At 45.8% G+C, this 25,298-nt stretch overlaps 1 protein-coding gene across 7 annotated transcripts in view; it reads left to right on the top strand.

Annotated features, from left to right (window-relative positions):
- SIPA1L2 (signal induced proliferation associated 1 like 2) overlaps positions 1 to 25,298 on the top strand; it is a 222,928-nt gene that overhangs the window by 146,243 nt on the left and 51,387 nt on the right. For all 7 annotated transcript variants that reach the window (XM_060642826.3, XM_078434223.2, XM_078434226.2 and 4 more), the window contains 4 exons: positions 1,180 to 1,283; positions 11,027 to 11,184; positions 17,182 to 17,758; positions 20,692 to 20,966. In XM_060642826.3, coding sequence (XP_060498809.3) covers positions 1,180 to 1,283; positions 11,027 to 11,184; positions 17,182 to 17,758; positions 20,692 to 20,966 — 1,114 coding nt within the window. The remainder of the gene's footprint in view (positions 1 to 1,179; positions 1,284 to 11,026; positions 11,185 to 17,181; positions 17,759 to 20,691; positions 20,967 to 25,298) is intronic.

The raw sequence follows: 25,298 nt of genomic DNA, 5'->3' as shown, positions 1-25,298 counted from the left end.
GTCTTTAAAGTAAATTAAAATATTTAGATTAAGGGAAAAAAAAGTTAACCCAAGGTGATTACCTAGATCTTCCCCAACAAACGCAATGAAATAAACTTCGTTTTAAATGACCCCGAATACGCCTGGGTGGCTCAGTTGGTTGAGCGCCGACTTCGGCTCAGGTTACGATCTCGCGGTCCGTGAGTTCGAGCCCCGCATCGGGCCCCTGTGCTGACAGCTCAGAGCCCGGAGCCTGTTTCAATTCTGTGTCTCCCTCTCTCTGACCCTCCCCCATTCATGCTCTGTCTCTCTCTGTCTCAAAAATAAAATAAAACGTTAAAAAAAAATAAAAAATAAAAAAAATAAATGACCCCGAATAGCATTGTTTCTTGTTTATAAGGTAGAAACATAAACCTATATGTTGCCCAAAGATTGAAAAAGGCAGCCCCGAATTCTGTTTACATCTTATTTTCCATGTATCTTTTTGTCTTTATTTATCCATATTCAAAGTGGTTCGAAACTACACCGTGAAATTATGACTTAAGTGTTTTACAGTCACTGTGTTGGTTCAGGTTCCTGACACTGTGCGTCTGTGATCATCTATTGGTAATACAGATGGATTTTGAGTTTGCAAAGAATCATTCTGCTTTTCAGAAGGTGAATAGCTGTATGATTAAGACGGGTTCGGATGTCATGGTTTCTAACATGTGTCAGTGCAAAATATACAGTAAGAGGCCACCTTCATTCTCTGCCGTCTTAATCATAGGACTTCATCATTACATTGCCTGTTGAAAAGAGAAGAAAATTAATTACATCATTCAGGGAAAGAAATCCTGAACATTATTTTGTTCTCATTTCCATATTAACTCAGTCCCATTTCATTTTTTTGAGTTCTGGAAGATCAGGTGCCCAAGAATCATGCAAGAATTAACCGTACACACACACACACACACACACACACACACACACACACACACACACACACCCAAGTGGGGCAGGGTGGCCGCTAGACACGGGTTAGAAGTGGCAGGAACAGCATGCAGCGAGAGGGCAGAGTGGTCACCCAGGACACTTGTGGTTTATGGTTGGGTGGTTTGTTGCTTGCAATTGAATTGCCTTTGGCAAAACGACCTTGTAAGTGTCACATCGCTGACTTTTGTACTTGCCTGGCTTATTTTTGTCATCATCCTCTGTTTTTAGCTGATTCTACAGGAACTCACTCCCTCTACACGACGTACAAAGACTATGAAGTCATGTTCCACGTGTCCACCATGCTTCCCCACATGCCCAACAACAGACAGCAGGTAGGTCCACCCTCCTCTTTCCAGATCTCAGGTCAGCGCACTGAGGGGCTTCCTGTCGTTAGAATTTGCAAAGAATCACTTGCGGGGGCGGGGGGCAGATTCTTGAATGGCGTTAATAATCTTTGACTCTTTTGTCATTGGGAAGTATTTGGCCTTTAAACCGGAGTATTTCTGCATAAGTTATATTGCACTCTTTCCTCATAAAACTTGGAAACTCTTCTGCACACACACCTTTATTGCTCGCTAGGCAAAATCTTAATGGAAACTCGTGTCGGCTGTGTTCGTTATAAGTGAGCTAGCTGGGTAAGTAACCTGAGCCCGGGTTTCTCCGTATGGGTGGATAACTTACTTACAGAAAATACTGAAAGGACGGATCTTAGAACTTATTGGTGACATGATTCCATTTTAGTGATTTGATCGCATTTGGTTAAATCGGGAGTTGAAACAAAGTTTGGTTTCATGCTTAGGCAGTTTATTTCTGACGTCACGTAACCACACTCCTTTGCTGTAAATACATTGATGTACCAGGGACCGCAAAGGAGTTGCTCAGTAAGTATATGTTCAATGAATGAAACTTAACTGCAGCAGAGACGTTTTCTTCTTTTTTTTTTTTTTTTTTTTGAATGCTTGTAAAACACATGAAGGTAGTCAAAACACACATCTTGCACAGAAACCATTTGCGTTGTCCCTATCACTAATTGCAAGAACCACCTTAGACCCTACAGCCGGGCTGAGAAGGCAGGCCCCTGATTTCAGCCCAGCACTTTGCAGCAGGGACGGCTCCTCTTTGACTTTTCCTTCTCGTTGCTAGCTGGATTTTCTGGCCACTTGCCTCATGCTTCACCTCAATCCCTTGTCCTTCCTGAATGATCTGAAGTGTTTCCCAATAATCCGATTCCTTCCCACCACCATCCGAAGATCTTTCTTTTGATCACATATCTGTATGTGTTTTTAAGAGACAAGAGTTACAGTCCCTGGACCACACGTATGTATGTATGTATCGATGTTTTAACCTAAAGGATTTCGAGCTCTCAAAAAAACAGTTATCTGGAATAATGCCACACGGATTCACTCGATATTAAGAAGCTTAATTTAGAGCAGTGCAGTTGCCCGGCAGATACTTGTGAATCATTCAGGAATTAAACTCCGTGTGAGTTGTTGCTCGGAAAAGCGATAGGGCTTCTTCAGGCCAAGAAATCTGTCAGTACGTTAGCCAAAGTAGAGCCAGTGCCTTTTGACCCCGGTCATCGACTGTTCAAACCACAAAGCCCTTCCAGTTCCCTAATTACTTGAGCCATCGGACTCCAAACTGGATTGGCCTCATCATTTCCCATCTGGCAGCTTCTGGAATCTGAAGTCTGCTGGGCTTTGCTGTTTGTTAGCAGAACTCGAACCAGGCTTTCCCTGCCCCGTTTCTGTTGCGTGGTATTTGAAATCTGGGTTTATGAGTTCTCCGTACCTGACTTTTTCACTGAAACTATCCTTAAAGCCCTATACACACAGAAAAGTAGATGGAGGGATGGGGGTTGGGGAGTGGGGGACGGAGGAGGGGGCGTTTAAAGTTCCCAAACTGGAAATTAAAAAAAAAAAAAAAAAAACAAACCTGTAAATTAATACTGCACATTATAGACTCTGTAGCTTAAAGACTTCTTTAAGCTTCCCTGTTACCTCTTTGAGTTTTTTTGTTGTTGCTGTTTTTATTTTTGTAACTTGAGTGAGAATCCATGACATCGGGTCGTTATGCTGATGCTAGAAAACTGTAGAATTGTTTTGCTTTTTTAACTGTTCTTATTGTGTCTGGAATCCGTATGATCCTTAGCGTGGTCCACTGGGAAATCTGTGCACTAACCGCTGTGTGGGCAAGTATTCATAATCTAAAGGGGGCGGTCAAGAGTGGAGACAAGGGTCAGTGGACGTATGCCGAATTCGCCACACCCAGCCACTTGCCTTGTGGCTTTGCGTGAGGTCTCAGCCTCTCAGGAAATTCGATAATTGTATAATGGGGACGTGGTTCAGATGGCCAGTGGTGGCTGCTTGGAGCACTGTGTCGAGAAGGATTCTGGGGGGCAGCGCCTAGGCTCAGAGGGAAAGAACGTTGGATTTTAAATTTTGTTTAATGTTTTATTTGTTTGTGAGAGCACGAGCAGGGAGGGGCAGAGAGAGAGGGGGAGACACAGAATCCAAAGCAGGCTCCAGGCTCCGAGCTGTCAGCACAGAGCCCGATGCGGGGCTTGAACGCACAGACCGTGAAACCACGACCTGAGCCGAAGTTGGATGCTTAACTGACTGAGCCACCAGGTGCCCTAAGAACGTTGCGTTTTAGAGATATTTTCCACGGGTTTGGCAGTGGGGAGATGGGGCACACATGATATTTGGACTAGATGGTACACAGCATTTCCCTCTTACTGTCAGATTTCTGTGACTCTAGGGTCCTCTTTGAGGCTTCCTGCTTCTAGGTGGAAAAACAGCTTCAGAAATAGGTGGTTGTTACAAGCAGGAATTCTGGGGCCACACTATCTGGATTTGAATCCCAGCTCCTCGCTTTGGGACCTTGGGCAAAATTTTCTATGCTGTAGTTTCCTTTATCCCTGAATACGGGGGCTTTGATCTCATTTCTTCACTGAGGTGTCCCTATGCGCCCAGAACCATACCCAGAACATGGTAAGCGGCCAGTAAATATTTGTTCAGTGAATGAATGAACCTGTCGTGGATGGTGACTGGAATTAGACAAGCTACTACATACAAAGCACTTCATAGTGCCCGGCACAGCGTGTGTTCAATTAGGTTTTAGTTGACTGTTTTTCACCATTTATTAGATAATAAAGCACAATATTTTAAATGACTTAATTTGCATTTTATTTTCCTATTCCTAGGCGTAGGGATCTGTCACGAACACCTAAGGCCTGGAGTTGAGAAAGTAAGGGGCTAACTTACCAAGAGTTTCAGAAGATTATTTTTACTTTGGCATGTAATATTTTGCTCATCCTGGGTTGTTACCAGAATATTCTGTCTGAAGATAAAAATGATGGCACCGTGTAGTCTTGGCACATGTACTTCCCAGATTTGTTCTGGGTTGTACCGGCTCCCTCCGCGTCCCCCACCCACCCACCCATGCCTACAGATTATGTTAATACCAGGGGTAGAAATGTCTGAAACGACCGGCTGGGCTCATGAGTGCAGTTTGAGGCCACAGAACATAGCACTTAGCTGGCCTGTACATGAATTGTGCCTGGAACTTTGGCCTCATTAGCACCATGGTATTTGTGACTATGTAACTGGCCCAGACTCGTCCACATCAGATATAATTTCTTGTGTTTGTTCTTGTAATAAATCAAGCTGAACGCTGATTCCAGGACGCATTAAAAGTCTTTAGAGAGTTTACCCCTGTTGCAAAAGAGTTTGGTGTTTGGAATGCAGGACTCTTACAAAGAAAACCTAGCCAGCCCCAGGGAATGATAAGAAAGCCTGCTCTTGGAGTGGTTTCCTCTCTTCCCTGAAGACCCCTCCTTCTCTCTGGGTCAGTCTGGCACCCGGGTCTCTTTTCCCAGGGCTGACACCCCTGCGTGCTTCCCCGTCTGCTTGTCCTGTAGACAGATCATAGGTCGGCTGTCGTGGGATGTTATCAGTGGAAAGAACCCCACAAATGAGTTTCAGTCCTCACTTTGGCAGACAGACCTTTTCTTCAGTCTAAGTACATAAAATGGAGGAAGGGAGCATGGTGCCTGGCACATCGTCAATTATTATTTTTTTAAATGCACGCATAAACGGTAAACTGCTCTGCTTGGAAGAGGTGTCCGAGCCCCTTGGATACCTAAGGAATAAGGCCAAGCTCCTAGGTCTCTGAGATTCCGTTTGAAGAATACTGGTGTTAGACTAGGGACGGACTTGACCTCGACAGAGGTCATGGAGACACAGCTTGTTAGGTTTGAGCCAGGCTGCAACCCTTTCTCCATATAATTTGGATAAATGGCCGGCCTGCCTTAAGGGGTTTGTGCACGCACTTCTGTAAGTCCTAATTGGAACTGCTAAGGAACCGTTCACATGCAGGAGGAATCTACCTCATTAAGTGCTATACGAACTGGTCCTGACTGCAGTTAGGTTCACGTATAAATCATAATGTGGAATCTTTTGGAAGAATAAAATGCCTATGCAGCGTTCCACGATTAGATTTATCCCCAGGCCCTAAATAGCAATGTGTACTTACACCAGACAGTAAGAACGATTGCTTACAATAGGGTTGGTAGGACCCAGTATCAGAAATAGTTGTGTCTTCGGGGCGCCTGGGTGGCTCGGTTGGTTAGGCGACCGACTTTGGCTCAGGTCATGATCTCGTGGTTTGTGGGTTCGAGCCCCGCGTCGGGCTCTGTGCTGACAGCTCAGAGCCTGGAGCCTGTTTCGGATTCTGTGTCTCCCTCTCTCTCTACCCCTCCCCTGCTCACGCTCTGTGTCTCTCTGTCTCTCAATAATAAATAAACGTTAAAAAAAAATAAAAAAAAAGAAATAGTTGTATCTTCATATTCCTCCCCTTATCTTCACTTTATTTTTTTTTAATTAAAAAAAATTTTTTTTAAATGTTTATTTTTGAGACAAGAGAGACAGAGCATGAACGGGGGAGGGGCAGAGAAAGAGGGAGACACAGAATCTGAAGCAGGCTCCAAGCTCTGAGCTGTCAGCACAGAGCCTGACGTGGGGCTCGAACCCACGGACTGTGAGATCATGACCTGAGCTGAAGTCGGACGCTCAACCAACTGAGCCACTCAGGTGCCCCAACCTCTTATCTTCACTTTAAAAATCCACATTCTTGGTTAATTTTGTTTCTCTGTTTGCAGAATATTCTGCCTTGCTTGCTCAACTGGTTTGTCCATTTACTTTTCCTATTGGTAAAATTGTTTTATATAGTGTTTTGCAGTAAATAGTTTATGCAGTATTTTTATATCGGTTGTATAACGTGTATCAGTGATGAATTTTCAAAACTGCAGTTGAATTCGATACGATCTTGCTGATCTGAGATAAGAGTGGTTAGTTACCCTGGTGTTCACTTTTTTGTGTGTGGGGAGCGGTGGGCAAGGCCCTCCGTCCCTGGATACAGATCTTTTGTATTTATGCGGTCATGTGCATAGGTTTCCTCCTCTTTCTTATTATACTAATGTTCTACATTCCTGTTTCTACTTTCCACAGGAAACTCTAGATGTCTCCTAAAAATCAAAACAAAATTCTAACCGCTGGTGTTGAGTCTTGAGTATAGAGTACGTGAGGGTGTGTGTGTGGGGGTGTTGTATGAACACATGCAAAATTAGGAAGGTGTCTGAAGCGGGAGAAGCTAGCCCTTCGTGTGAGGGGGAGAAACTTCCCACACAAGAGGGTAGCAAGCGTAAGGTCCCCGTGGCAGAAACAAGCTGGGTTGTTGGAGGGATGAGGTAGCTTTCTGGGAGGGGAAAAGGGGTGCATGATAAGGTCAGAGAGGTGGGAAGGATGGGGTCAAAGGACTCTTGGTCAACCCTGTTCCTAACGATGGGATGTGAGATTCCAATCCAAGGACTGAGACCCAGAACTTGTGATTGGTTTTCACAGGGATACATGTCATTTTTTGCTCCGTTCTGGGCTCATCTCTTTGAATTTCAGAACGTAAACTGTAGTCATTTAATGGTGCAGTTTTCTCTTTGAAATCATGCTGATTTTCACATCTTTGCTTCTTAAGACCGGAGTCTCTCTCTGGAGATCGGCCTTTTCCAGTTTCAAATTAAACTTTTCTCTTCACTAATTCTGACTCTCAGAGACTTCTGAACCACATCCCAATTGCATTTCTTTCATATTGTACAGCCTGCTTCCCACTCCCCTCCAGAATTAGGTGCGAAATGCTTCTTCTTACTATGCTTAAAAAAAAAAAAAAAATCAACAAACGAACCTGTTTGCACAGAGGCCAGTAGATCTGACTTAACTTTCTGCCACCTTTGACCAAGGTGTGGCTACTGGACCATTGTTTGCACTTGCTTTTAATTGTTGCCCCAAGTTAAAACCGGTCCTGTGAGGCCGTGAAGGCTGGCGATGGGATTGAGCATAAACCCTAAGGTTCATATTTCTGCAGCATCTGGGTGCTTTTTGCTATGGAACTGGGTGAAGAGTCACATTTCACTCTAATTGTCCTGTTTCACTGCTTGAATGAAGCATTGGGCATTTCATAGGATTGTGTGAATCTGTCTAACACAATACGTTTTTACTAAAAGATCTTTTTTTAATAAGTTTATTTTGAGAGAGAGAGCGCGCACAAGTGGGGGATGGGCAGAGAGCGGGGGAGAGAGAGGGGATCCCAAACAGACTCCCGCACCATCAGTGCCGAGCCTGACGCGGGGCTCAAACCCACAAACCATGAGATCGTGACCTGAGCCGAAACCGCGAGTCAGACGCTCAACTGACTGAGCCACCCAGGCGCCCCTATCTAACACAGTATTTATTAACTCAGTCTTGCAGTCGAAGACACGAAGGCGGTCCTCTTGGCACTGAAAAGTGCTTCACATGTTCAAAGGAGCAGTTAGCACTAGAAGGCATCGGTCCTGCATTCCTGAGACAAATCGTGCCGTAGGGGTCTTGGTCACCCGTGGGTTTGCCTTCATATCTTGCTGGATTGCCACACGCTTTCCCCTTCCCGTTCCGGACTCTGATCGCACAGAATTTCACTGGCCAATGAGAAGACAAACAGAAGTAACAACTGAAGAAAACTGTTTTCCTTTATATAAGAAGTTTGAAAAATTACTTAAGGTTATTTAATGTTTGGCAAGATCCTGGAAAACAGTGAATATTTCTGTTACCCTTCCAGATGTTCTATTTCTTTTAGCCTCTAAACAAATTCAAGCATCCTGTTAATGGGCAAGGTGTTAATTTATTTTATTTTATTTTATTCTCTTGCAAAGAGCTTCAGATTTTACTTTGCTGATGACTCTCCTTTTTCCCCCACCCGGCCAAACAGTTTACTGTCTCACCAAGTGCATTTTGCAACCGTGGTTAAATTAACCAGACTTTTACTTGGTTTTATTTTTTTTAATGTTTATTTATTTTTGAGAGCGAGAAACAGAGTGCGAGCGGAGGAGGGGCAGAGAGAGAGAGGGAGACACAGAATCCAAAGCAGGCTCCAGGCTGTGAGCTGTCAGCACAGAGCCCGACTCGGGGCTCGAACTCACAAACCGCGAGATCATGACCTCAGCCAAAGCCGGACGCTTAACCAACTGAGCTACCCAGGCGCCCCTTAACTAGACTTTTAAAAACATTTTTGGCCCTGTTACAGAGCCAAAGAATGTGCTTAGGAAGGGGCGTGTTGTCAAGGGAACCAGCCCTGAAGTTGGGCTTTCCGTGTTCCTGTGGTGTGAGACCCAGTCTTCCCTTTGCTCGAGGAGAAAACGGACGGGAGTAGCTGTCCAGTTTGCTGTTGCTCCCGCAGCAGAGCGAGGAGGCACCGACTAATGAGTTCGTGCCTGATTAATTTGAGAGGGCTGGCCAAGGTCAAGTTCAACGCAGCAGCCCCACAGGCAGGAAGGGCTACAGAATTCACTCTGTGGCCTTGGCCATCGTGACCGCCATCTTTCTGTCAATCTGAGAACTCTCGTGTTTCAAGGATATCGAGTAAAGTATGGTATGGGCTGGGGCGCCGGGTGGCTCAGTCGGTTGAGCACCCGACTCTCGGTTTCAGCTCCGGTCATGACTTCCCAGTATGTGAGTTCGAGCCCCATATCAGGTTCTGTGGAGCTCAGAGCCTGCTTGGGATTCTCTCTCTCTCCTTTTCTCTCTCTCTGCCCCTGCCCCACCCCCAGTTCTCTCTCTCTCTCTCTCTCTCTCTCTCTCTTTCTCTCTAGATAAATGAATAAACTTAGAAAAAAAATGTTTTAAAAGTATGGTGTCAGCTGTTGTGTGTCACATTCAGCCGATCTGGTGCACACGATGTTAGGTATTTAAGATCGTTCTTTTAATCATTTCATTTGTTCCTGATTTCCCTGCTTGTCCTATTATAGTACCTATGAATCCTGTATTTCAGTTATTGTGGAGATGAGGGAAGAACATCTTAAGCTAGTGCAATTTTCAGCTATTGATGTTTGGTTTAAAGAGTTCTCTTTCCTTCCATTTTCTTTTCCTTACATGAAACGCTTATTGTGGTTCTCTTCCGTGTCCATCTGTAGTATGGGTAAATAACCACACACCGTGTAGGACCTAGTTTGCTACAGATTTTTTTCACCTGCGCCCGAAATGGCACATTTTAACTTACTTTGCAAACATTTTTAAAACTACAGATGGTCCATTGGGTCTGTGTTAAAATATATTTGTGTATGTTTCAATACTTGACCCAGACAGTAAGGTGGGCTTTTTTGTGCATATGACTTCAGCCAGGCTGATTTAACTGGGAGTTTTTCAGCATGTGACTCGGTAATTTAACTGGCACGTAGAGAACTCGGGAAGAAGGAACATTTGAACGTTTCGTCCCCATGCTTCCAGACCTTTTATCGTGCTAAATCACAAGTCAGGGGCCTGACAATGAAACCCTTTTTGTGTCTGGGCTTCAAAGGCTTTAAGAGTTGAACTTAATGCTCTTTACGGTGAGGTATGTTCTATAGGTGCCAAATAAATTTAAGAGCAAGCTCGTTGTCTTTATTATTGCTAGTAAAGAGAGATTTACTACCTGCGATTATCTCATTCCCGCAGTGACATCACCAACTCCTATAAAGATTATTGTGTCTATTAAAACTGAAGATCACAAACTTTGTGAGCACAGATGCTATGGTTTTACTTGCATAAACTTAGAGAGGGCTTTTGTGTATGGATTTATCGACATACATTCAAAGGTGTGATCCCGGTTTTATTGCAGAGTGTTGTGTGGCTGTGATCGCTTATCTCTGTCACCCATTTATTCACTCAGCAAATGTGTACTGGGTGTCGGCTATGTCCTGGACAGGCCATTAGAAACTAGGAAATCAGAAGTCTATGAGACAGGTCTCCTGCCCTTCTGGACATTGTGACCTGATACACAAGTCAGTCAACAGCACAGACGATGGCAACTAATGTACTAGAAATCGGCCTGGGCATCAGTCAGGGTGGCGTGCCAAGGTAGGCTTGTCAAGAAAGTTCCTTTCAGGTGAGGTGATACCTAACGAGAGCCCTAAGTGAGTTGTCTAGGAGAAACTGGGGGTGGAAGGGAACGTTCTAGGCAAAAGGAACATCAAAAATGGAATTGCTGTTAAAATGTTACTGCTCTGGGGGCTCCTGGGTGACTCGTTTGGTTAAGTGTCAGACTCTTGGTTTCGGCTCAGATCATGATCTCACGGTTCATGGGTTCGAGCCCCACATAGGGCTCTGTGCCTACTTGGGACTCACTCTCTCCTCCTCTCTCTCTCTTTTTCTCTCCGCCCCCTCTCCCCCCTCCACCTCCACTTACGTATTTTGTCTGTCTCTCAAAATAAATAAAGAAACTTAAAAACAATAGACTGTTACTGCTCTGGGGTTCCTTCTCTCCTGCCACGTTTGTAATTTATAAGATTATACCCCATTGCATTTTCCAGCCATTAATCTGGTAGAATTCTGTCGGATTCTGTGTCTCCCTCTCTGCCCCTCCCCCCTCGCACTCTGTCTCTCTCTCTCTCAAAAATAAACATTAAAAAAAAATTCGTTTTGATGGAAAGACGAGTGAGTTGTGTATTTCTACACATTGGGTTTTTACAGAAAACCGTGTTGGTAACTCTGTGTGTTCGCTTTCTTGACCGCAGCTTCTGAGGAAAAGGCATATCGGAAATGACATTGTGACCATTGTCTTCCAAGAACCCGGAGCACTTCCTTTTACTCCACGAAGCATCCGGTCTCACTTTCAGCACGTCTTTGTCATAGTCAAAGTGCACAATCCGTGTACCGAAAACGTGTGTTACAGGTGAGTCTGCCATCACTGATGCTTTATTCCGCGGGGTCTATTTCAACAGAACACCTTCTCCTGAAATATCTTTGTTTTGCAATTATTATCTCTCACCCCATAATTATCCTTTTTCCTTTTTCTAATTATATTTCCACGGTCTTCACTCAGGTAGTTTCTGTAAGAAATAATTGCCTCTTTTCCTGTTTTGCAAAATGAAATGCCTGAGCGTTCAACATTGTAGATTACACATTTCCTCAATTTCCCCTTAAAAACTGCATCCAGACCCTGCCGGAACCAGAGCTTAATTAATCCCAGCCTCAGAGGTGGATGGTGTGGCCATTTCGGCTCTTTGCTAGCAGAAGTAGTTACTGCAGGGCTAAAACATTTCTTCTCCTCCAAGATCTTGGAAACACTCCCTCCCCCAGGGTGCCTGAGACCAGGAATTGGCGCTTGCTTTGGTGATTTCAAAGGGCCATACGTCTGCAGCGCCCGGATGGCTCAGATGGTTAGGCATCTGACTCTTGATTTTGGCTCAGGTCATGATCTCATGGCTTGTGAGTTCGAGCCCCATGTCAGGCTCTGCGCTGACAGCACAGAGCCTGCTTTGGATTCTCTCTCTCTCTATCTGTCCCTCCCCTGCTTGTGCACTCGCTCGCTCGCTCACTCTCTCTCTCTCTCTCTCTCAAAAATAAGTAAATAAACCTAAAAAAAAAAAAAAAAAAAAAAAAAGGCCATACGTGTGCCTCAGAATCCTGAGCCTGTTTCTGACTATCCCTCCCCCGAAGACTCGTGTACAAAGTAGTTACCGCTGGAAGATTTGGGGGTGTTGGTAAAAGAGTGGTTCTCTGACCTGAGTTTAGAACCCAGCCCCGCTGCTCGCGGTACTTTGTACGCACTGTTTTACCTTTAATTCCTTACCTTAAAGTGGAGGATAAGAGTACCTACATCCGCTTGTAGAAGAAGCAGAAATTATGCAGAATGCCACCGAGAGTTCCTGGCACTCCCCAAAGGTTATTTCCCTTTTTCATCCTAAAACAGTAAGTGCTGGGCTGCCGGGCCGAGGGCAGGGTGCCTGTGTGTGTGCTGGCCCGGGGTGGGGAGACCCTGAAGACTGTGAAGGGTGCTCTCCTAAAGGCAGAGAAGCTGGTCTGGGTGTTAGCTGTTGCCGGTACACGTCCCCGCCCCACGCCCAGCCCAGAGGAGCACAAGAGTCCGTAAGCTGGTAGTTCTCAGTCCGCGTGGTGCCTCACGGTCAGCTTGTTAAGTGTGGAAATTCTCTGGCCCTACTGTGCAGTTTGCGAATCCCAGAGACCTGGGATTGACTTGAGCATTGGTGCGTCCCCCCACCCCCCCCCCCCACACACACCCCGGTGATTCTTACATCCGAGCAAAATGATGTTTTTAAAAAAGCATAACCTCCGTTCTGTCTAGAGGATATGTTTAAAACCAATAATGTTGGTACAGACATGGTAAATTGGATTATTCTTCTGAGATCTCATCCAATGAATGGTCATTATGAAGAATAACCTCAAAGGAACCTTCCTAATGGGTTGGAAACTTTTTTTTTTAATATTTGTTTATTACTGAGAGACAGAGAAAGCATGAGCATGGGAGGGACAGAGAGAGGGGGAGACACAGAATCCGAAGCAGGCTCCAGGCTCCAAGCTGTCAGCACAGAGCCCGACGCGGGGCTCGAACCCACAAACCCACGACCTGAGCCGAAGTCAGACGCTTAACCAACTGAGCCACCCAGGCGCCCCACATGGGTTGGAAACTTAAGCCTACAGCTATATGGGATTTGGTGTTATCTTATTGGCTGCTCTTTTTAGGTCAAGTCAAGTATTTTGAATTACTTTCCATTTCGTTTATACTCACTTTATGAGATGGTGCACAAGCACCAAAAATCTTAAGGAACGGTAATGTCTATTTTCATTTGTTTCAGGTTTTCTGGTTTTAATAAAATAACAAATAAAGTAATAAAATGACCAGGGAGGGATGTTGAAGCCAGTCTGGGACTGGATGTAAATCTTTCCCGTAAACAAAGTGGACTGCGTCCTGTTTTCTCTGACACAGGATAGCAGCGTGCAAATCATTCAAATCTGGAATCATTGATTTTTAAGAACCCACGTTGTTATCACTAAACTACCGTTTGCTCATGAGATTCAAATGTATAGTCAGTAGAGCACATCAAATTCTGGAAAGTGCCTCGTAAACATTCATACCCATCATGCTTAAAAACTTCACGAGTATTCCTCAACAAGTCGGCAATAATCTTCTTGAATACTATAGTCACATCCCTTCCATCACATTTTATGAAGCCACGCTAACTCTTGTCACATGGAATAAGGTTACGGCGCTCGCATTTTCCAAAAACACCTTCCAGGGCAGGGCCCTTTCGTTTATTCTCTGGTCCTCAAAGCAGACCAGTGACAAGATAAATTCATTAAGAGAATTTCCAAGGAAACGACAAAATATAGTCCACGTCAACTGTTTTCCGAATTGCCGCGTCTTAATCCGTGGACGCGTCTCGAAGGAGACCGGATGGACCGCACACATCTCAGGGAACCCCGGCGAGTACCGTTTTCCCTGAGGAGCTCTGTGCAGGTGTGAGTGACAGCGCGTCCTGGGTACCTGTGCTACCCCTTAGTGCAGACCAGCCGTCTAGAAGTGCGGTTGGGTTGACATGCCCTGGATGACAAGCCCAGAAACCTAGAAGGGCACGCTTTCACCTTGGAGAGGCAGGTCTGGAGGCAACAGACTTGCCAGGAAGTACTATTTGATAGTAACAATTTGCATAATAATAGCTATTTTTCGTTTAAACTTCACCATGGAGTTTTGAGAATGGCACAATTGAGACTCCACTTTGCAGATGAGGAAACTGGGGCGCCTGGGTGGCTCATTTGGTTGAGCGTCCGACTTCAGCTCAGGTCGTGATCTCGCAGTTCCTGAGTTCGAGCCCCGCCTCGGGCTCTGTGCTGACAGCTCAGAGCCTGGAGCCTGCTTCAGATTCCGTGTCTCCCTCTCTCTCTGCCCCTCTCCTACTCGCTCGCTCAGTCTCTCAATAAATAAATACACACACGAACATTACAGATGAGGAAACTGAGGCACTGAGGGGATTACATCACTAGCTCGGAGCCTCTCAGAAAACAGTGGAGCTGGAATCCCACACAGGGCACAGAGCCTGCTCTCCACCACTTTGCTTTCCTAAAACCCTTTAACTTGCCTATTAGGGAATGCGCATCTTTATATTGTTCTTCCGGTGGAGGGGCCTTACATTTAGATTCGCTATCAAGGTATTTGGGGAAAAGAAGAAATTCTGAAACACGTTCTTGTTTCAACCCATTGGCAATTATCTAAATCTGGCAAAGGAATATTCCCCCGACGCCAACTGTGTCTGAAAGAATCAAGGATTGTATAAACTTCTATAACCAGCAATCTCTCATTGATCTCCGTCCCATAATATCATAGTACTCCTAGAATCTCCAGACCTAAATTCTGGCTGCCTTTCTTATACAACTTGGTTCATACATTGTAGGGGGAAGGTCCACCTAGATATTCGGGTCAATAATTTGGGACAGAAAGAATTGCCCTTTTACAAGATGCCTCCCTCTGTCTACTGCGGAGCCCCTAGCTTCTAGACTAGTGAAAGCTTTTTCGGAACATATTTAGATATAAAAAGTTTTCCCCGATGCTCGGCTCACGTGCACGTCAGCTGCGGTCAGAGTAGCCGGAGATCCGTCGCGCCAAGTGCAGAAAGTAACTCTGCAAGGTGTCAAATGAGATTGGGCCTCCTCAGCCTTCTGTGGGTAAAATTCTTCCAGAAGTCTATGCTCATTACCAGAAGGAAAAAAAAACAGATCTATGAGAGGTGATCACGTGAGCTTATTGGGATGGCAGAACCCAGTGGCAGATAGGCCACTGTGGGCTCACTGACGTGTAGGGAAGAAGCAACGAGGTGTGGTTACCCTCACCGCAAGTCTAGACAGGTTGCTTTGTGACAGCTCTCTGGGAGTGAAAACGTGAGGACAAATGGATTTCCTGCTCAGTCTAGAATGTCCACTCTAAGCATAGTAGCAGAGGGGAGACGAGCCAAGTATGAGGTTGGTCCCAAAGACACTTCAGCCTCTACAGCATTTTTAGGGCCTTCCTGTGGGGACACGAGTCAAGTCTGCCCCATCACCATCTGGTTTAGTGCATATGCTGCCATCTGTGAATGAATTTGGTGCCTCTGTCCCAAGGGAGTGGGTCCTCCCCTCCCCTCTCACACCAGCTCTGGCCCCAGGCACACTGTCTTCCATCGCACTGCCCAACCCCCCGGAAGTGACTCTCCCTCCTGAAGAGTGAAAGCAAAGGTGAGCGATGTGGAGACTGATCTGTTTAGAATCTAGCCAACCACGTGCCAGAGGAGGAGCTCCCACCTGACAGTTTGGACAGAATTAGTTAGTTCCTTAGTTCGCCACGTTCAGGATTTTCTGCAGTGATAAAGATGGAGTATGGATTGTTCCCTTTGTTTATCCCACCGCAGAAAGTATCTGCCCGGGCAGATGTGGGATTAGTACCACTCCTCGGATGGCAATGGCTGCCCACTAACCCGGGCACAGATGTCATGGAATTCATTCATTCACCCACTCAGTGCTTCATTTGTTGAGTATCGTTAATTCACTCTGCATAGTTGATCTTATTCCAAAAAGGGTTTGAGACCGCTATAGCTTCTGCCTGAGGTAGGCGAGCCTTGTTGGTTTTGACCTATTGTAGAGCATTGTCACCCTACATTTGATCTTTCCAGTCCCTGGAAACTCAAAATTTTACTCCCATAACACTTTTATTGAGATATTCAAAACGTGACCAAGTGAGCACTTCCTTAAAAAATGGGACACTTAAGGATTCTGAATGTGTAGGGGCACCTGGGTGGCTCATTCGGTTAAGCATCCGACGTCGGCTCAGGTCATGATCTCACGACTTGTGAGTTCAAGCCCCACGTCGGGCTCTGTGCTGACAGCTCGGGGCCTGGAGCCTGCTTCGGATTCTGTGTCTCCCTCTCTCTCTGCCTCTCCCCTGTTCACGTTCTGTCTCTCCCTCTCTCTCAAAAAATAAACAAACATTAAAAAAAAATTTTTTTTAAAGAATTCTGACTCTGTAAAGTGGGATCATTGTGTCCAGTACCAGTGAGATCCCGAGCAGCCACCTGGGGCTAATAACCTCACTTCCACTGAAAGCGTTGCTGTCTTTCTCCATGATGACCAGCTGCAGAGTTAGAGTACCAGCCTGGTGCCATCTGAAATTCTGGGTTTCCCTTCCCACTGATTGGTCCATTACCCCCTATCTAAGTCCACTGGGGGGGCAGCCATGACAAAGTACCCACACAGAGGGTGGTTTAAACAACAGACGTTTGTTTCTCACGGTTCTGAGTCTGGAAGTCCAAGATCAAGGTGTTGGCAGGTGTAGCTTTTCCTGAGACCTCTCCTTGGCTTGCAGATGGCCACCTTCCTATTGGGTCCTCCTATGGTCTTTCCTCTATGAACATGTGTCCCTAGTGTCTCTCTATGTGTCCAAAACCTCTTTAAAAGGATACCGGTTAGATTGGATTGGGCCCTAATGACCTCACTTTGACTTAATCATGTCTTTATGACCCTATCCATAAATAAGATCACATTCCAAGTTACTTGGGTTCAAGACTTAAGCATAAAATTTTGAGGAGACACCATTCAGCCCATAACACTCCCCCCATCCCACCCCCATCGGGATACCTGACTGGCTCAGTCAGGAGAGCATGTAACTCTTGATCTCGGGCTTGTGAGTTTGAGCCCCACATTGGGTGTAGACATTACTAAAATAAGTGAATAAACTGAAACCCGTCTACCAAGTTTGAAAAACAAAAACTAGGTATCCAGAAATTATATAACAAAAAGCTACCCAAAAAAATGTTGTAAGTTGAGAGTCTGGGTGTATATCACATTTCTGAAGGTAAGTACGATGGTATTACAGCTCATCTTGTTTCTTTTTTTTCTTTCTCAGTGTTGGGGTGTCTAGATCAAAAGATGTACCACCATTTGGCCCACCAATTCCCAAAGGAGTAACTTTCCCAAAGTCAGCAGTATTCCGGGACTTCCTTTTAGCCAAAGTGATCAACGCAGAAAATGCAGCCCATAAGTCGGAAAAGTTTCGAGCTATGGCCACTCGAACAAGGCAAGAGTACTTGAAGGATCTGGCGGAGAACTTTGTCACGACCGCCACTGTGGACACCTCTGTGAAATTCAGCTTCATTACACTGGGTGCAAAGAAAAAGGAGAAAGTGAAGCCAAGGAAGGATGCCCACCTGTTCAGCGTCGGGGCAATCATGTGGCACGTAATAGCTCGGGACTTTGGCCAGTCTGCTGACATTGAATGCCTTCTTGGGATTTCCAACGAATTCATAATGTTGATTGAAAAGGATTCCAAGAACGTTGTATTTAACTGTTCCTGCAGGGATGTCATTGGGTGGACCTCTGGATTAATGAGTATCAAAGTGTTTTACGAAAGAGGGGAATGTATCCTTCTGTCCTCAGTGGATAATTGTGCTGAAGACGTAAGGGAAATCGTCCAGCGATTAGGAGTAAGTACAGATCGTGTATTTCCACCATCCTTAAGGCCTTCAGTCCCAGATTCGTGATGGCGTCCGCTGTGGAAATTCCACCGCAGTTGTGGCCCCTCGGGAATGAATTACCATCTTGTGTGGCTACAGAGCTTGATTTCCAATTCCATGTCTTTTGAGCGGTTGCTGAATTCATGGGTGCTGGAGAAGCGCCCATTACAAACGAATTGGAAAGGAAAAGTTAAACCGGCTTCCGAAAGGGAACACCAGGATGTATTTTTTAGTATCTGAAGGCAAACATATGGAGAATTGTCCAGATGTTAGGTGTGTTTGTGGAGACTGACGGGACAGTAGCCTCCCAGAGGGGGATTAATGGGCACTCGGTTGCTGTTGACCCTATGAATGAGTAACTCCTTTTTGCAGCTTCAATTCTGTGCACGTTGATACAGCAGGTATTTTCATTTAGTCTGCCTGATTAAATACATTATTAATCTCCAGCCACAGTTTCTTGAGGAAGAGGTTTTATAGAATTAGCCATTAAGTTAGACTTAAAATTTGTCATAAAAGGGATTTTTTTTTTATAAAATGTTGTTTTTAAGTACAGAACCCCTAAGTGGCGTCCTTGGTGTTTACCAGTTATATTCCTGCTCCTGATTGTCACACAGAAAGATCCAGATTTTAGTTTGAGCCCATCCAGCCAGTTATAAGAGTCAAATATAGTACGAGAACACAAACGTGCCATGAGCAAAGAATTTCTCATGTTTAAATCTTCTCCCAAGGGGACGTAGATTGCATTTCTAGAAAAGATTTAGCTCATTGCAGATCATGAAAAGAGGCCAACTTCTACCCATTTCCTGCCCTCTTTCTTCCCTCCAAATATAAATCTTCCCTTTGTCATTCAAGACCACGATTTAGAGACAGTACAGTCACGTCAGTGTCTGCAGGCTTCGGAGAGAAAAATTAATTATTTGTAGACACTGTTTACGGGAACAGGCCTCCGTGTGTCCAGCAGTATCATTGGGTGCATGTGCACAAACACAGACACGATGTGGGGACGATCAAGTCTGTGATGGGTTTATGTGGCCTGGAGTCCCAGGACACATTGTGCTTTTGGTAATAGCATAAATACTTCTTTTTAGGAGATCCAGAGTTATCATCATCTGTGCTCCCGAAAACAACGACACAAACAGACACCACTTGACCCCCCCCCCACCAAAAGTGCGCCGCAAATTATATTGCCCTCCTGGGTACATGGCTAGGAAGCCACCATTTTCCTATGATAATTGAGCCCCTGTAAGTTTATAAAGAACTGCAGATAAACGATCCTTTATCCCTTGCAAATGTTAAGAGGCAAGGGACAGAAGGGATAAAAAGGTAGCAGAAAGCAAAAGTAGGGCAGGCAGCAGGTGGTTGGAGGGAAAAAAAGCAGAAGAGACACGTAGGACTCAGGAAGAGCTTGGCTGTTCAGTCTTCCGGCTGACATACGATGTTAAATTTCAACGGACGACTGCATTAGTATTTGAAAGAAGGCAGAGTATGTGTCAGACCTATGTAGACTTTTGCTAGGAGAGCCTAGTTGAACCAAGGTTGAAAGAGGAGCGGAGGAAAATTTTACTCAGGTTGTGCGTGCGACAAGAGTACTTTCCCAACAGTTTTCAGTGAGTTCAGCTCGGAACTTTGGAAGCTCCCGTCTTTCAAAGCTTCACCAAGACTGGCAGTCCCTTGCCCCTTGTGCCCTGAGCCCCAAGCCGTCCCCCGTGTGTCTGTGAGAAGTTGATTGGCAGCGCGCGCACCTGTGATGGTAACCATGGAAACCGCCAACACAGCGGCCAGACACAGAAGCAGCCCCGTCCCATGGCTGCACTTAACATTCTTATTAAGTAGGAATCTGTGCATTCAGAACGCGTCTCACGGAAATGGCGCATTTATTAAACGGCAGCTTCATACGTTGGCCCAGTGCTTTGGGGGAGACAGGCCTGATGCCCCCTGACTTTAGATGTGCCACGGATGAGGGATGCCGTGGTCCTCAAATGACATTTAACGAGCCTGTGTTTTCCTTTCGGTGCCGGTGAGTTATTCTCGGTTATCACTTTTGAGGGTGGCATTAGGTGATTGCCGGCGCTTTAGTGCACCGTGTGGGATGCAGACCACCCTGCTTCCAGGTTCCTTTTTGGGATCCTGCTGCAGACGCACGCTTTGGGGCGCGCAAGCTGCCACTGCTTGGCCCCTAGCCAATGGAAGTTGCCCTCGGCCCCCAAAAGAAGTGGAGGTAGCCTGGAGGCACGGAAGGTCTCTGCTGCCTGCAGGAGCACCATCCTCCACGCTGTCCTTGTCAGCAGACGCCCGGGAGCCTGGCGGGCCTGCCCCCACGTGAGCTGAACGGTGCTCCCCACCCAGGCGAGCGGAGGCAATCTGTCCCTACGAGAGGGCTTCCCGGAGGACAGGGCCGGTGCACAGGGAGAGCAAGCACAGAGAGACTTGCCCTCCAGGTGCTAGCTTGGTAGGGGGTTGGGCCGGTTTTTAAGTTGAATGAAATTGTCTAATAGCTCGTCATGTTTCACGGGTGATACTCGTCACAGTGTTGACAGAGTCCCTTTTTCCATTGCTACCGCCCATCTGGAATCGCGGGGTTTATATGCTTAAGAGCCAAGTCGGTTGACCCAAGGAAGGGGAGGAGGGAGTTGTCAGAGCCCGTTGGAAGCTCACAGGCTCCAGGTCAGTGGCTTCTAAGTCAATGCGGGACACCCGTTTCAGGAGTATATTTGCCTTGGAAGAATGAAGCCCTTGTTTTACTTTTGTTATTTCCCCTGCATCTGACGCCACGGGTAATTCTGGTGAACTCGGGAAGGTGACGTCCTTACCGGGACAGCTGGAGGGAAGGGCTGGGAGGGCTATGTGCACGCCTCTACCCTGGGCTCCTCAGCGGTGTCACTCACGGTCTCCTTCCCCCGCAGATAGTAACAAGAGGCTGCGAGACTGTGGAAATGACCCTGAGGAGGAACGGGCTGGGCCAGCTTGGCTTCCACGTGAATTTCGAAGGAATCGTTGCTGACGTGGAACCTTTCGGCTTTGCCTGGAAGGCCGGCCTTCGCCAGGGGAGCCGCCTCGTGGAGATCTGCAAGGTGGCCGTGGCCACTCTGACCCACGAGCAGATGATCGACCTACTCCGGACTTCTGTGACCGTGAAGGTGGTCATCATCCAGCCCCACGATGACGGCTCACCCCGGAGGTAAGGCACGGGAGGCCCTAAGCAGCACTCGCCCCTCCTTGGCCGCTGTGGCAGGTGCTGTCCTAGCTGCTCCCGCGGGGTCCTCAGAAGATGTAGGCACGTGCGTCTTCAACCAGAGTTGTTTGGACATCAGCCATTAGAGCAATTTAAAAAGAGCTTTAAAAAAGTTATTAGCATATAATAAATGATAACTTCTAATTTTCTAAGCAATTTACAGGGACATTGACCAGGTAACAGCTGAGATATTACAAACTAAGGAGCACAGCCCCTGCTTGATTCACCTGGAGCACGAGACCCAACAGGAAATATTCTTTATCACGGCTCAACCTTTTAGCAAGTTAAATACACCGCACTGCTAGAATTCCTTTCTGGAACGCGAAGCTAGTGATTATTAACAGGATATGTAAGAGATCAGTACCTGTATGTCTGAAGGGACAGTGGAATCTCAGACATACTGTGCGAAGTGACTAGTCCATTCTAGTTGAGCTGGCACGGGACATTCCCATAAGCTATCACGAGAAACCTACGCGCAGGAGCTCGGGTGGATGGTGGGGAGGAGGAACAGAATGGAATTAGGAAGTGATTCTGTTCCTTTGTTAATAGAAAATAACCATGCTCAACATCAGGAAAATATTAGGCCCAAAGGGAAAGAATGCTAATTAAGAACAAGCCATCCATCTGTGGGCTGTGGCCCACCAGGTGCCTTCTCTCTCCAGCTTAGAAGGAGCTCCGCAGGCTGCCTTCCAAGCTCTAGCTTTTGAGAGATAAGGAATGCTCGGAATCCATGCCTTCGCTGTGTGTTCTTGGGTCATTCACCTGCTCTCTCTGAGCCTCGTTTAATATCTGTAAGATGGAGATTATAATGTTGCCTACCTCCTACTACTCTCACGAAGATTACGTAAGAATGACACACGTAAAGCACTTAACACTTTCCGGCATACTCAGAACCCCCACACGTTTTAGGTAAAATTAAAAAAAAAAAAATTAAAAACTTTAGGGTATTCACCTGAGTGTTTTCATGCTCTAAAAGAAAGTGTTGTCATCCCAAGAGAGCAAGATGACTGTACCCACTTTCTGGACATATTTCCGTGGTAACCGAGGTCATTCCTGGTACCTTCTCCGTCCTCTAAACCAGCGCTGTCCTGTCTCGGTGTCCGCGATGCTAAGGTTCTATATCCGCACTGCCCAAAACAGCAGCCGCTAGCCACATGCAATTGTCACACACTGGAACTGTGGTCAGTGCCACCGAGGAGGTGAATTCTGCATTTCAGTTAAGGTTTACTTAGCCACACGTGGCTACTCTTCATTGGCTACACCAGCTCGAAACCGTGACCTTTTTTAGAAAACAGACCAGAGGTATATATACCACCTTCTTCCTCCCTGAGGAATTTTGCAAACGTCTGTTGCTGTTAGATTTCTTACCACTTGCTACCTGCCTGACTTTCTGTGGCCTTGTTTCTTATGTCTGCCCGGTAGGTTTACAAAATAAAGGTTTAACGAGTTGAAATTCTTCTTGAAAATAGCAGCCGCGTGTCACGGGAAATATCCGAGGCACTCCTTGTTGCCTTGCCAGACTCTGTCCCGTTCAGTCCGTTTGCTTTCCAGGAATCCCACGAAGCACACGTAGTGGTATGAATGCAAAGGAATCAAAGACAGACTATTTTTATTAACAACGAAACTTGGAGGGGTTACTGGGTGGCTCATTGGTTTGAGCTTCTGACCCTTGATTTTGGCTCAGGTCGTGATCTCACAGTTCCTGAGATCAAGTCCCTCATCGGGCTCAGCACTGGCAGCACAGATCCTGCTTGGGATTCTCTGTCTCCCCCTCTCTGCCCTTTGCCGGCTCGCACTGTCTCTCTCAAAATGAATAAACTATTAAAAAGATATTTTAAAAAAACGAGACTTGAAAATAACAGAAGGCGAAGCCTTTAGACCTTTGAAGTCACCGTATTGTATAAGCGACGTGTTTTAAAATAAATTTTAAGCCAGGTTACCAGAAATATTCCCATATGGTAAGATGTCTTTCTTCCTTTGGTGGAAATACAGATTTATAAATCTGGTGAGACTCTTAGAGGTTGAGTACTGCTATGGAATTAGACAAAAGGGTTACCGTGTTTTCTCTCTTTGAATTAAAAAACCAAATTTCTCGTCTGTTTATAATTCTAGCCTACTGTTTTTCAGTAAGATACTCTTTAGGCTTACAAGAGATCTCGTTAACAAAGATGTTAAAATTATTACGTTTGGTATTCAGAACATACAATTTGGAAGAATAGAATTTCCTAGGAAATACTGAATTGTTTTTCAGCTAAAACAAACAAACAAAAACTTACCATTTAAAAGTTCTGGCTGTTAGTTTTCCATCCAAGGACGATGAGTTATCTCTGCCTTGGTCTGCACAGAAATGAATTCTTTCTTTGTTTTAAATGCAAATGTTCTTATTGAAGCTATTCAAGATGATTCGAGATTTTGCCTTAGTGTCCTCAGAGTCTCATTAATGTCATTCCCTGAAGATACAGATTTCTCTCCTGATTAATCTGGGATAACTGTCTTCTGCATTTTTACCTTTGCCAGGAGCAGAATTAGCTGTGTGCCTGGTAGTGACACACTCCCTGCCCCCACCCGCATTCCTTCAAGTCATGAAGGTTTAAAGCCTCGCATGTATCATTTAAAATTCCTTCAGTTCAATCTTCCAATTTTGTGGGCATTTGAATCTGTAAATTTTTAGATCCGTATTTTTGCCAGTTTGGGGTTCGTGTTCCGCTTGGGACTGTCTGGGGGTCCTGATAAAAACCACTTGCTGTCGTCAGGCAGCTTCACGTGACAGGAAGCAGCCCTTTCAGTAACAGTCCTTTGCTTCAGACCGCAGCGCAAGTGTGAAACGTCATTTGAAATTTCATCCGTGCTCTAGCAAGCTTAGCCTCTGCGTTACTAGATTTTTTTTTAGCCTCTGCGTTACTAGATCTTTTTTTAAGGAACAGTAGGAGAGGGGCCCTTAAAAGGGGAAGTGGGTAGCACTTTGACTCATTTAAAAAATTGAACTACAAACCTTTTAATGTTTATTTATTATTGAGAGACAGAGAGACAGAGCACGAGCAGGGGAGGGGCAGAGAGAGGAGACACAGAATCCGAAGGAGGCTCCAGGCTCTGAGCTGTCAGCACAGAGCCCGACGCGGGGCTCGGACTCACGAACCGTGAGATCATGACCTGAGCCGAAGTGGGATGCTTAACCGACTGAGCCACCCAGGTGCCCCAAAACTACAAACCCTTTAAATGAAACATTGCTTAGTGCCATGTCTCCTTAACAAAATATACAAAGATCTGCCTCAGGCTAAAACTACACGTGTGATTTGTGGCATGGGCAGTTACCACCGGTTTTCCCACACAGTGTTCTGAGTGCTTGTCAGGGAGGGGGCAAAAAAAGAGATGTTCATATGTGTGCGTGTGTGTGGGTGTGTGTGTGTGTGTGTGTGTGTGTGTGTGTGTGTATCTTTAACGTAAGAGCCATAGGACGACAAAATAACCAAACCAATGAATGGCAAAATATTTCGATCTTCAATCTTTGTAAGCCTCGTGAATGATAGCCTAAAACTTCAGTTCAAATTTCAATTCGTTGTTGCTGTTTATCAGCTGGATTTTTGTCCTGCGGGATGTGAATGGGGGGCCTGTCCCCTAATAGACTGAGGTTAGGGTCAGAAGGTGTTTGCTCATGACTCAGAAGCTGCTGGATTAAATGAAGTCTTTAGTCGGGAAAGTATTTCTCAAAAACCACCCCACCACTTCGAAGCCCCGTTCCCCAGCCTAAGGGTGATGGTAATCCAGCTGTCCCTCCGCTTGGAAGGAAGACAGAGCCATTTTCCCTGTTCCTTGTGGAGTCCCAGAACACACTGAGCAGGGAGCATCCCTTCGGGAATGCTTATTAAGGGATGTCGTGCTGGGGTTGGACCGCGAGCGAATTCATACACATGGGGGAATGAGTGGCAAGAAGCATTTTGGGAATAGCACTCTTCAGATGGAAATGAGGTTTTGAAGGGAGCGAGGGCATTTCCCACGGAGACCCCTCTGTGGCAAAGATAAAGAAGACTCTGAAGACACTTAATGGATCTCTTCCTTGGTTTGGCAAGGGATCACGTTGCCCCCGCCCCTAGCCTTCAAAGGTGCCTGACACTCTATCAATGTCATCTTAGGGCGAGCCCATCAATTTAAAAGGCGGATGTAGAGGAAATAACCACTCATCAGAATTAGGCGTGAGTTGTTACACAGTGTGAGCGATCCGGTAAATACGTCCAAGAAATGTGGAAATGAAACGCCTTGCTGTGTCGCATCCGTTTCGTG

This window comes from Panthera onca, chromosome D2 (genome assembly GCF_046562875.1).
Source record: "Panthera onca isolate mPanOnc1 chromosome D2, mPanOnc1 haplotype 2, whole genome shotgun sequence".
NCBI lineage: Eukaryota > Metazoa > Chordata > Mammalia > Carnivora > Felidae > Panthera > Panthera onca.
The sequence above is the reverse complement of the archived record's forward strand: the minus strand, read 5'-3'. Positions and strand labels throughout refer to the sequence as shown.